This window comes from Nerophis ophidion, linkage group LG13 (assembly GCF_033978795.1).
Source record: "Nerophis ophidion isolate RoL-2023_Sa linkage group LG13, RoL_Noph_v1.0, whole genome shotgun sequence".
NCBI lineage: Eukaryota > Metazoa > Chordata > Actinopteri > Syngnathiformes > Syngnathidae > Nerophis > Nerophis ophidion.
The window spans coordinates 28,563,771-28,576,624 of NC_084623.1; the positions used below are offsets into that span (position 1 = coordinate 28,563,771).

The window sequence follows — 12,854 nt, forward strand, 5'->3', positions numbered from 1 at the left end:
CCAATCAGCAGTGGGTATTCAGAGCGCATGTAACAGCCAATCAGCAGTGCGTATTCAGAGCTCATGAAACAGCCAATCAGCAGCAAAAACGACATTATGTTAAATGAAGAGTTTCCTGAAGCTGTTGCTAATAGTTCATATAATAATGTAACTGCATCATAAAGCCTACGTACATGAACTAAATGGTGTTCAGGGATGAATAGTCTCTCCTATTGCTATTGTACTATTTTTTCAGCTATAGTCACATTAATCATTAGTAATGTAACAGCCTAGTTTTGAATGTCAGGGTCCCTGCTATCACATGTTGATAAACATATAACATTTAACATATAACATTTACATAACTACAGGATTCCCAAATGCTGTAATAAATTAAGCATGATGAGTTGAGCATATGTCAGCTGGTGGCCCCACTTTTAGCTCTTTTTTTCAAACGCTTTTTGCAAACGCTTACTTACAGTAAGTAATTAATTTGACTTAGTAAGTCATTATTTTGATCTAGTAAGACATTATTTTGTCATTATTTTGATGTAGCAAATTAGTAAGTCAAAATACTGACTAACTAAGTCCTAATAACGACATACTTAGTATCTCAGGTAACTACGACTGTTTAGTGTATTGTTTTTACTTCACGGAAAACATATCGAGATATATATAGTATATCAGCATTCAGCATATGGAGCGGAAAACACAACCAAAAATTGTAGGCTTCCTTACCTGATGAAGGAGATGTGATGGCGACAGGCCGAGTTACGCTGTAACTCTTCCCCCTGGAGAGACACCGCCTTAACTAACACATTTTCTGGGGGAAACACTGTGTGTGTGTGTGTGTGTGTGTATGTATGTATATATATATATATATATATATATATATATATATATATATGTATATATATATATGTACATATATATATGTGTATTATACATCCATATTATATTATATATACATATAAATTATATGTGTGGATATTTGCTCTAAAAGGGTAAACATTACAGTAGGTACTTGATTTTGATATATGTAATGCCCATAAGGGTATTCTAGTAGAATATGCAGAGAGAAGATGTGTCAGTATCAAAATATTTATTTGAAATACATTTTTGGCAGCAACAAACTGGCCGTTTGTGTTTATTTTAGCTTTGTAAAGGGTATTTCAACAAGTTAACAGTACAGTAGATACTTGATTCTGATATATGTAATGCCTATCAGGGTATTCTAGTAAATAATGCATGTGTAAAAATGCGATGTGTAAATATCAAAATGATTGAATCACTTTTTGTCAGGCAATATTACATTACGGCATGGCGAAGTTGGTAGAGTGGCTGTGCCAGTAATCTGAGGGTTACTGGTTCAATACCCACCTTCTACCATCCTAGTCACGTCTGTTGTGTCCTTGGGCAAGACACTTCACTCTTGCTCCTGATGTGTCTTGGTGAGTGCTTTGCATGGCAGCTCCCGCTGTCAGAGTGTGAATGTGTGTGTGAATGGGCGAATGTGGAAATACTGTCAAAGCGCTTTGGGCTCCTTAAAAAGGGGTAGAAAAGCGCTATACAAGTACAACCCATTTATCATTTAATGACAATTTACGTAAATGTATTCATCCAAACACTTTATACATATTTAGTATTTGCACGAAAAAATAACAGTTACAATTGTATGTAGCTTCCAAACAAGAAAGAGGTTTTGTCACATCGACATCGGACTAACAACAGTCCTTTAAATCTCACCAAAAGCACAGAAAAGGCAAACTGTCATTCTCCGAACACGATAAAGACTTAAATAATCTCAAACACATAGAGTTACAAAAACCACCAAGATAAAGTGTTAGTCATACACCTAGTAATCTTCTGTGGACAGACAAAGCCAAGAGACGCAGGTTTAGCGAGCGCTGTGTGCTGCCGCAACAGGAAATCCGTTTTTGGCAGACATTCACATTTTGGCACAATACCGGCCTCCACAATAATAATGCTATACATCACACATGTTCCAACTGTGCAAACTAAAATGGTCTTGTAAAAATAGTTACACTTTATTAAATTATTATAATTATTGTAAGTACAGTAAAAGTTGGGATTAGTAATGATCATTGGCAGAAAAACAAAGTCATTAATGTGCAACTCTCATGATAGTTTCTCACAACCATAATTTACAAAACAGTTAATGTTTTCTTAGGGTATTTATTTAAATCGGTAATTTATTTTATTGATTGTTGTGTTATGAATGAATTTTCCAATAATAATACATTTCTGTATCGCTGCATATAAACTTCTGGGCGGTGGAACAAGTAAAGGGGGAAGGGCGGGTTTTGGGTGCAAATTCCACTCTTGCCTGGTCCGTCCAATGACTAGAGCCGGGCCCAAACACTTTCATAATCATTAAAATACTTGATTTTTTTTTTGTGCACAAGTGGACTTGGCCCTTTGCACTGATAAGTAGTTTGGCTTGAACATAGCTGGTGATTATAAACGTACAGTATATATATATATATATATATATATATATATATTGTGTGTATATATATATATATATATATATATATATATATATATATTGTGTGTATATATATATATATATATAAGTATATATATTTTTATATATATTCAAGTACAAGACAGTATCTTCTCAAAGGTAAGTTATCCTCCTTTGATTTTCACAACAACTTAGATTATTATAACAAAATAAAAACGGCATTTTATATTTATTATACATCATGTGAAGTTAGCTCGCGGTGGAGATAATCAGAGATGTTGCTCCGTATGTTTAAAGATAATGTATACACTTTTGTACTATATTGCAGAAGCATGGTGTCCACTTCATTGGGAAGACGTCTGGTGGCGTGTCTTCTCAATGTCTCTGAAGCTCAGAGGAAAGAACTGCTGGACACGGTGGCCATGGCTGCACTGTACAACTCTCAAGGTTCAAGTACTTTACACTACACACCAACATAGTGTAGAATTGTAGCACAGTAAAAAGTATACTGTATGCTTTATGCTTTCACAATACTACAATACTTAATTATTTACACACAATGAACAGCAGCAAAGCGGACCTGGTAGCACTACTGTAGCATCAAAATAAACATAGTATTTGTTTACATCACCAACATTCAAACACTCAATAAACAGTATAATTGTGAATCCATTAAAATGCATACTGTCCAGTACATAAATACTGTTCTTCGGCAGAGTTGTTATTGACTGGCATGCACACACAGGTGAGTGCATATACAAAGTGGAATTATATGAATCAACAGTACAGCAGTGCCATCTATTGGAAAAAACTACTGCATTACAACACTCCCATTTAGTTTTTTAATGACATCAATTCCCTTCAAATAATATTACAGAGCCATGCTCTCCTTCACAATAACATGTCAAACAACAACAACAACAAAAACAATTATTTTCTTTAAGACTTGCTTTGATCAGGCAGTGTTCAGCGTACATCTGTAAAGCGCAACTAACTACTTATCTAAATAGGAAAAAGTCCAATCTCACCCCTGAGATATTCAAACTTCTGTCTAGGCAGTGATATGGTAAATATATCCGCTTTCATGTCATTTGTTGGACAATATTGCAGTTCTATTTGTCCATTCTGCACACATTCACAGATGTAGTGATAGCGAATGTCTATGTGTTTGGTCCTGGAGTGGTTTACAGGATTCTTCGCAATTGTGATGGCTCTTTGGTTGTCTTCCAGGATCACTGTGGACATAGTTTTCACTCTGAGATCACTCAGTAATCTTTTCAGACGGATTCCTTATTGAGCGGCCGGCTTGACTGAGGCGATGTACTCCGCTTCTGCTTTTAAAAGTGCAACTGTTGCTTGTTTCTTGCTGAGCCAGCTCACTGCTCCTCTACTCAGCAGAAAAACGTTGCCTGCTGTTGAGAGTCGGTTGTCCTGATCTCCATCCCTGTCAACATCTGAGAATCCAATCAAAGCTCCAGAGTCTGACTGCTCATACTTAAGAGCAAAGTTCACCGTCCTTTCCAATTATCGAAATATCCTTTTCACAGTGGTCAAATGTGCAGCATTTGGATTTGCATTGAACTTTGACACAGCACTCACTGCTTGAGCTATGTCTGGTTGTGTGGCCATTGCAGCATACAATAGACTTCCCACCATTGACTGATAAGTATGCTGGTTCACTGGCTTACAGACACCATCGCTCTTTCTCAATTTGACATTGGCATCTGCAGGAGTTGCCACAGGATTTGCATTATCCATTCCATATTTCTGAAGTATGTCTATGCCGCCACAAATTAAAAAAAATAATAAATAAAAAATTCCGGCTTTTGACTCGCTCATAAAAGCAATGGGACTCTGTCTGTGAATGGAGCTTGTAGTTACATATTATATAAATATGCAAATATTATATACATATGTATATAAATATGTACATAAAGTGTTGTAATTATATTCCAACTCCGCATTCTTTTTGGTCATCGCCGCCGCCGCTAAGACCGCCCCCCCCAACCGACCACACCACCACAAACAGATGCCTGACCTGTGGGAAACACTGCTGGCCGTGCCAGCAACTTGAGGCTTGCAGGTTCGATACCCGCTGCCACCACCCTAGTCACTGCTGTTGTGTCCTTGGGCAAAACATTTTACCCATCTGCTCCCAGTGCCACCCACACTGGTTTGAATTTAAAAATTACATATTGTGTTTCACTATGTAAAGCGCTTTGAGTCACTAGAGAAAAAACTCTACATAAATATAATTCACTTCACTTCACTCCCATGTCTTTCATCTTGTAGCGCTCCTTGAGAGCCGCTTTGAACTCGTTCATGCTCTCAGTTGACATTGTTATCAGAATCATTGACGTAAAGTTTTAGTATCTCAAGCTCTTTTCTTGATTTCACGAACACACAAGGGTCTGATGTGCTCTGCTTGAATCCGATTTCCATCATGAACTCTGTGAAAGCCTTGCTCCAGCAGCGAAGAGACTGCTTCAGTCCATACATTAATTTTTTTCAGTTTGCGTACCAGGTGTTCCTGCCCTGGTTTGATGTAGCTCACTGGCTGCTTTATGTAGAATTTCTTCTTCCAGGTGCCCATTAAGGAATGCAGTTACAACATCCATCTAGTGTAAATGTAAATTGTGTTGAATGGCAAAGGACAATAATGTACGAATAGAGCTGAAACGTACGCAGGTGAAAATGTTTCATCATTGTCAGCATCATACAACTGTGAGAAGCCCTTGGCAACAAGCTTGCCCTTGTATCTATCCACTCTTCCGTCACTATGATGCTTGACTCTAAACACCCATCTCAATCCTACTGCCTTTCTTTCTCTTGGTAAATTCACCAAGTGCCACGTCTCATTTTCCAGCCGTGACTCATATTCCAAGTCAGCCGCCTCCTGCCATTCTTTTGCATTAGGACTCACCAATGCTTCTTTCAGTGTGATTGGCTCTGTCACATGACACATATTGGCATGGCGATCAACAGTCACTATATTGACAAATATGATTGACAAATCATATCCAAATCTCCTTGGAGCATTTCTGATTTTTCCACTTGTTCTGACAGTGCTGTCAACTGTGACTTCATCATGTGTTTCATTCTCATCTGTTGGTATGGTTATCTCGTTCTCTGAACTGAGTATTTTCATTTCCTGCTTCCAGCTGAAATTTGATTCATCAAAGATGACATTACGACGGATTAGAATCCTCCTCTTTTCTTTATCATACAGGCAATATGCCTTGGCATTGTTTGCTATTCCCACAAAACAAAGCTTCACATTATTTTTGTCCAGTTTCCTTCTTTCTACATCTGGGATATGTGCATAGGCAATACAGCCAAACACCTTCATGTGACTCATGTCAGGTTTCTTTCCACACCGTTTCTCATAGGGTGTCTCTTCCTTCAGAACAGCTGTGGGCAGCCTGTTCTGTATTTAAGCTGCAGTGGCTACAGCCTCTGCCCAGAACATCTTTTACAATGTTGCATGTGACAGCATGCTTCTAGCTGCTTCAACTAATGTCCTGTTTTTTCTTTCTGCAACACCATTTTTCTGTGGTGAGTGAGGTACAGTCATTTCATGGTGGATGCCTTGAGACTTCAAATATTCTTGAAACTCCTTTGATGTGTACTCACCATCATCTGTCCTCAGCCTTGTGGCGCTTAGACCAGACTCATTTGAGAATGTTTTCTCAAATTCCTTGAATTTGCTCAGCACCTCATTTTTCTGTTTCAAGAAGTATACCTTGCAGCATCTTGTGTAATCATCAATGAAAGTCACAAAATATTTTGCTCCACCTATAGATTCAGCCTGCATGGGACCACAGACATCACTGTGAATCAGCTGCATCTTGCGTTTGGAACGGATTCCTCCAATCGACTTGAATGGCTTCTTAGCCAACTAGCCTTCCACACATCCTTCACAGAAAGAAATCTCTTTTTCTGCAGAAATGTTCACTCCGTTCACCAGATCTTTGAGTTCCTTAAGCTTGGCAGTGTGACCATTGCTCTGGTGCCACAGGCTGGCTGCTACAGAAGCTCTGTGACACACAGTTTCACTTCCTTCAATATCCTGCTGATATAGTCCATCAGCTCTTTGTGTTCCCATTCCTTGAAGTGTTCCACTTTTTCCACATATGTAGCAACGGCACTTTCTGATCTGCACTGTATTCCCTTTCCTAGACAGCTTTGGAACATACAACACATCATACATTGCGACATTTTTCACATCACTTAATTTGAAAGTAATTTTCAGGTTGACATTTCCAATTCCTAAAGCATCAACCACCCTGCCGTCACCCAGTTTCACAGACTATGATTTTGTGAACTGCTGGTATTCTTGAAGAATTTTTTTTTATCACACATCATGTTTTTTGATGCTCCAGAATGAAATGAATTAACCACTCAGCCTGTTGTGGTCTGTTACTGTTTGCATCCCTGATCACAAAGGCACTTTCAGAGGAATATTCTTAATCCTCACACATCATGTGCTTTAGCCTTGTGGATTTTCTTTCGTGGTTTATTTTTCAAGGTTGGACATTTGCGCTTGATATGGCCTTCTCTACAACATTTGTAACATCTCCACGTGCTTTTGTCTGCTGATCCCACTGTCTTGGAGCTATCCTGCACATTTCCCAGAGATTGTGATGACATAGCTGATGCACCACCTGACGTAGCACCACTGGAATCATTAGCATTCACTCGCTTTTACTCTTAATTTATCAATGCTTGCTGAACAAACTTCAGTGTCAGGTTGTCAATCTTTGTTTCTAGTGCAGTGACAATTGTAACATAAATTGTTGGCAAGCGACCCAACAGTGTTACAATTTGGTCTTCCTCTTTAATTACAGATCCTATTGCTGATAGCTGATCAGTTAGCTCCTTCATTTGTTTTAAATGATCAGTTAAAGCCTTCCTTCATTTCACATCTGAAATATATTTTCTTTAGGAATAGTTTATTAGCCACAGTATCCCTCTCAAAATGGGCTTTCAGCATGGTGCACGCCTCTTTGGGAGATTAACAGCTTATTAGGTACAACTGCGGTGTACTTACATTTAGCACTAACATAGAGAATGCTTTCTCTCTCCGTCTTGTGAATTCAGCTTGTGCTTCTGCATTAGCATCTGCGGCTACCATCTCCATTAGCATGCCTCATAGTCCTTTAGCCTTTAGCAAGTATTCCATCTGAAACTTCCATGTTGCCCAATTCTCTGGTACGCTCTGTCTGTCAATAAACAGCTTATCTTCCATTCGTGAGTTCACACAAAGTCCGTGCACAACAGCTTTTTAGCAACAATCTGGGCCCATAACCTGTTCTTTGGAATAATTTTTATTGACTGGCATGCACACACAGGTAACATAGCAAGTGCATATACAAAGTGGAATGAAATGAATCAACAGTTCAGCAGTGCAATTTATTGGAAAAACTACTGCATTACAACACATACAATACAGGTTATCTATACACAACCAGCATATAGCTGGGCTGCAATCGTGTGATCGGTCTCAAGCGATGGTCTGGAGCCCCATTAGGCTGTTTTTTTACTTGAATCAGTGAAATTTATATTTAATATATATATTTGCGTATTTTCAGAGGTTTAGAGGCAAATATATAAGCGATCATGAAATATTTCAAATGGAATGAAGTGAATTTTGACACTCATAAGAACAATATATTTTTTTAAGATTTAAACTATTTATCATCATCAAGAGGAGATACTTGCTACCAACCTCATATGATACTTTCTGTATTTAGAGAAGAAAATATTGGAGACACATCATGTCTTTACATCTGAGAGGTGCACAAATTAAACATTAATCCATGATAGACAAAGTTGCATTTATTTGTGCATCGCTAAGTAACATATTTGATTGAAATAATGAGTACCATGCTTCTGCGATCGTGACGCTAAAGAGGAAAAGATACGTTAGTTTGGAGTTATTTCCTGCTACAAATATTAGGCTCATCTACAATTCATGTCTGCAGTTGTTTTTATGCAGTGAAGTTCATATTTTGTCTCATTATTTAGCTATCAATGTCCCTGTTGTACAGCAATGTTTGTGAGCAATATCAAGATTCACTGTATGCTGTTCAGATGTATTCATCTAATTTATTATTACTATTAAGAATATTTTACTGACGCAAACAAATGTCACCAAATACGCTATAATGTGGTCATCCGTGTCCAATGAAGCACTTGGCTTTCCTGCACTACTAAGCATTTAGTTTCTGTAATGAACATGCAGGTGGATTGGACCAACAATAACAATATTTATTACTAGGACTTAACATGACATTAGTTTATTTGTACAACCAGGTCTTCCGAGTTTTATTTTGGCATAACAACCACAATACAACGCAAACTACTGTGATCCCTTGTCCTTTTTACATTTTGTTCTGCTAATAAACACTACTAATATACAGTATAAGAGAATGAACTTGATTGCATCACAGAAAGTTTCTCAAACAAATGTTCAAACAAGCATTTTACAAAGTAATCGCTATCATCGTGTGCAGTCCGATTGTATTCCACAAGATGACAAAAGGGATATTTTTAAGAGCCATTTATGTGTATATATAGTATAGTTCAAGACTTACGGTCATTATAAAACATGACTGCACATCATAATGGCAGCTACACTTTCCATCTTAAACATCTAAAATAATTATTTGGGAATGTCCGACAGGCCAGATTGAAAAACTTAACGGGCCGCATGTGGCCCAGGTCAGCTCTCACTTGTTTTAAATCCACACTCAAGCTATTTGACCATTGTGTGATTTAAGCAATGAAGGAGGAAAAACGCATGTGATATCAGATGCAACCCACCTATACACACCCGTATTTATGCACAATCAAAATATGTGGACTATGAAATATTCTATATGCAGTTGTCAAGACTGTTTGAAGACATCCATCCATCCATTTTCTACCGCTTATTCCCTTTTTTGGGGTCGCGGGGGGCGCTGGCGCCTATGTTATTATATTGTAAGTATAGTTTGTTAAAGGGGCTGTATATTTACATTGATGCCTAGAGGGTGCTAACTTTCCAATGTATTTTAAGCGTTAATTCACGCTCTCTTACAGCTTCCAGTACATAATGATAATATGCATATGCATAATATAACACGCAGTAGCTTCTGTTGTTGTTAGCTAATCTTACCGATTTGGATAATCGGTGTTAGCTATCATTGAATGTATATTCTATCATAACAATAACATGACTGCAAATTGTTCGTTGCTCCTCTTGGACTACTTGTGCACTGTATGTGTGCATGCCCTCCCTGCGCGTAGGTGTTGACGAGACACAGTGACTGACCGCCGTAAACACCCAAAAATGTTTCGAACTGAACAATTTTTTTAACACTTGAATTTAGTAATTTGGAACAAATTAGACTGTATTAAACCATTAATGGTAATTAAAGCTAGTCAATGGTTTTCTTGTTATATTTTTTGGTCTGAAACATGTACCGTATTTTCCAGACCACAGGGCACACCGGATTATAATGCCCACTGCCGATGAGCGAGTCTAGTCAGATCTATTTTCATACATAAAGCGCACCGGATTATAAGGCACATTAAAAGGGTCATATCATTATTTTATTTTTTTCTAAATTGAAAACACTTCCTTGTGGTCTACATAACATGTAATGGTGGTTCTTTGGTCAAAATGTTGCATAGATTATGTTTTACAGATCATCTTCAAACCGCTTTCTGACAGTCGCTTCAGAATGCACCATTTTCTGGGCGGTCTTATTTACGTGGCCCACCTTCGGCAGCGTCTTCTCCCCGTCTTCTTCTTGTGTCAAAAGATGGAACTAACTGTTTTAATGACATTCTGACTTTACCCAAATCAATACTGGAGCAGCATCTCCTCATCCTAGGCTCACCAGTGCAATAACAGCGCTGGAAATGCGTCCCGTGAAAAGCCGTTTGACCGGAATGCTCTAATAACTAAAGTTCCTACTACACCGGTATGTTTTAGCGCTTTCATGGCGAGTTTACTGACGGTTAAAAGTAAGAACTTTACACCACTTTATCTTAGAAATGGCAACAGCGGAGGATGAATGTCCCATAACAAGAATAGATAGGGAAAAAGAAGAAGCTAATTGACTACGGTGTTGGCATGATCTATTAAGGCGGACACGTGCAAATTTTCAGGACTTTTGCAGATCCCAAATACAGATCAGCAGGTACCAGAAGGTAAGAAAAGTAGCCTCTGTGTACAAGGTAAGATATATTATCTGCCATTTTGTTTCACAATATTATGAAACAAAATGGCAGATAATACATCTTACCTTGTACACACACCATAAAAGCACAGTACAATCCATCAAGCGGTGCGGCTTCATAGCTTACCAAAGTCGTGCTAAAACATTTTGATGGATTGTTGAGCGTGGTGTATAATTTTCTATATTTCCAATGGAAAATATAATATTTTGGTGTTGTTTACTCGAGTCATATTGCAGTCTACACCTATCTCTTATGTGTGACTGCCATCACATTGCAGTCTGCCCGTATCTCTTGTGTGACTGCCATCACACTTATCATTTCAGCATGTACCAAATAAAATAACTTCGAGGTCGGTAAGCACAACCAAAATTATTCCGTACATTAGGTTATAAGCAGAGTTCGTACGGGTGCCTGAAAACCTTGAAACTGCCTGGATTTTAATGTTGTGTTTTCAAGGATTGAAAAATGCTTGAATTTTGGGTGAAGTGCTTGTAAACATACAAACATTGTATGGGAAATGTTCATCATATTTCTCGGCAGTCTGACTCAATAGGTTAATTATAAAATAGAAAAAATACAATGAGTTTCCCAGTGTTGGTGTTAACGCACTTTTTGTGTCTTTTTACGAATTTGTCCTGCTGCTGAACTTCAGTCGACTGACTCGACTTGCTTCTCAGAAAGTAGCTGTCGATGCGAATTCCCTGTTGACCCGTCTTTAGGCACCCTTTCTTGCCTTGGTGTATTTTCAGGCCTTGGGTGGAAGTAACCTTTCTCCAACCGCATACACAGCTCTGAAGCTTGTGTCCTGTTGTGGCTGTTGGAGCCTCAGGTATACTGATCATCAAACTCATAGTCTGTTCCGTTTCTATGTTCGTTATCGGGTGGTCTGCCGATGAGCCATCTTCCGCCCCCGCTCTCGCTAACTCAGGGAGTATTTTCTTCTTAGAATTTTTCGTAGCCATGTTGGGGTGGAACCCATACACCGTTCGTGCTGGGTCCTGCCACCACGGGTAGCTAGCCCATGGCAGCCCCGTTGGGGTCTATTCCCTCCTGCCAGCTGTCTTTCCATGCCGTCGCAAGGTCTTTCCCTTGTTGTCAGCTACCCTTTCACAGCACTCACTGGTTCACCAGATGATCAGATCTGTTGTATAGGACTAGATGTTACAATCCCCTACTGCATACTTGAGACACCTCTGCGACTCTGGGATGGTCAAGTGAGTGAAGGTATCCTCTGGGTTATCAAGTGGGCGCCCCCCCTTCCTCAGTGTTTCGCTGATAGGCCCACGACACCTCCAGAGGGTTCAGCAGTTTGTCCCAGCGTCCCAGGAACACTCCCTAGATGCCATCAACTCACTTGAAAGCCCAGGTAGAGTCCTTTCGCTTGACGCACAGCCACTGACTCCCCTTTTCAGCGGCTTTGGAGACGTCTTTCACTGCCTGCCGGTGGGCCTTCCCTCGCACTCCCATTTCCCTGAGGAGCCTGGATGTTGAGGTGGCCACAAACCTTCTGCAGCCTACTTCCACTCGGCGTACCCTCGCTTTCCAGCCTTGTTGTTAAAGTACCAATGATTCTCACACACACTATGTGTGGTGAAATTTGTCTTCTGCATTTGACCCAACCCCGTGTTCACCCCCTGGGAGGTGAGGGGAGCAGTGGCCAGCAGTGGTGCCCGCGCCCGGGAATCATTTTTGGTGATTTAACCCCCAATTCCAACCTTTGATACTGAGTGCCAAGCAGAGAGGTAACGGGTCCCATTTTATAGTCTTTGGTATGACTCGTCCGGGGTTTGAACTCACAACCTACCGATCTCAGGACGGACTGTTGGACCGAGAAATTGACAATTTCCCCATTAATTTGAGCGAGAATGAAAGATTCGTGTTTAGGGATATTGATAGCGATGGACTAGAAAAAACAAACAAACAAAAAAAAAAGTTTAAAAAAACAACGCGATTGCATTGGGACGGATTCCGATGTTTTTAGACACATTTACTAGGATAATTCTGGGAAATTCCTTATCTTTCTATTGTGTTGCTAGTGTTTTAGTGAGTTTAACAGTACCTGATAGTCGGAGGGGTGTCTCCACGGGTGTCTTGACGCCAATCTCTCAGGGGAGTCGACGGCAGCTATGGACGGCACAAGCTCAGCTTTTCTCCGGTA

General features: G+C 39.5%; 1 protein-coding gene across 3 annotated transcripts in view; it reads left to right on the top strand.

The window, feature by feature from the left end:
- The window catches only part of ftcdnl1 (formiminotransferase cyclodeaminase N-terminal like 1), a 48,614-nt gene that overhangs the window by 3,054 nt on the left and 32,706 nt on the right, over window positions 1–12,854 (top strand). For 2 of the 3 annotated variants that reach the window (XM_061918723.1, XM_061918725.1), the window contains exon 2: window positions 2,796–2,914. In XM_061918723.1, the coding sequence (XP_061774707.1) occupies window positions 2,800–2,914 (115 nt within the window). In that variant the 5' untranslated portion in view covers window positions 2,796–2,799. Of the gene's footprint in view, window positions 1–2,607; window positions 2,627–2,795; window positions 2,915–12,854 lie in introns of those variants that run through there. The other variant, XM_061918724.1, reaches the window with a different exon arrangement.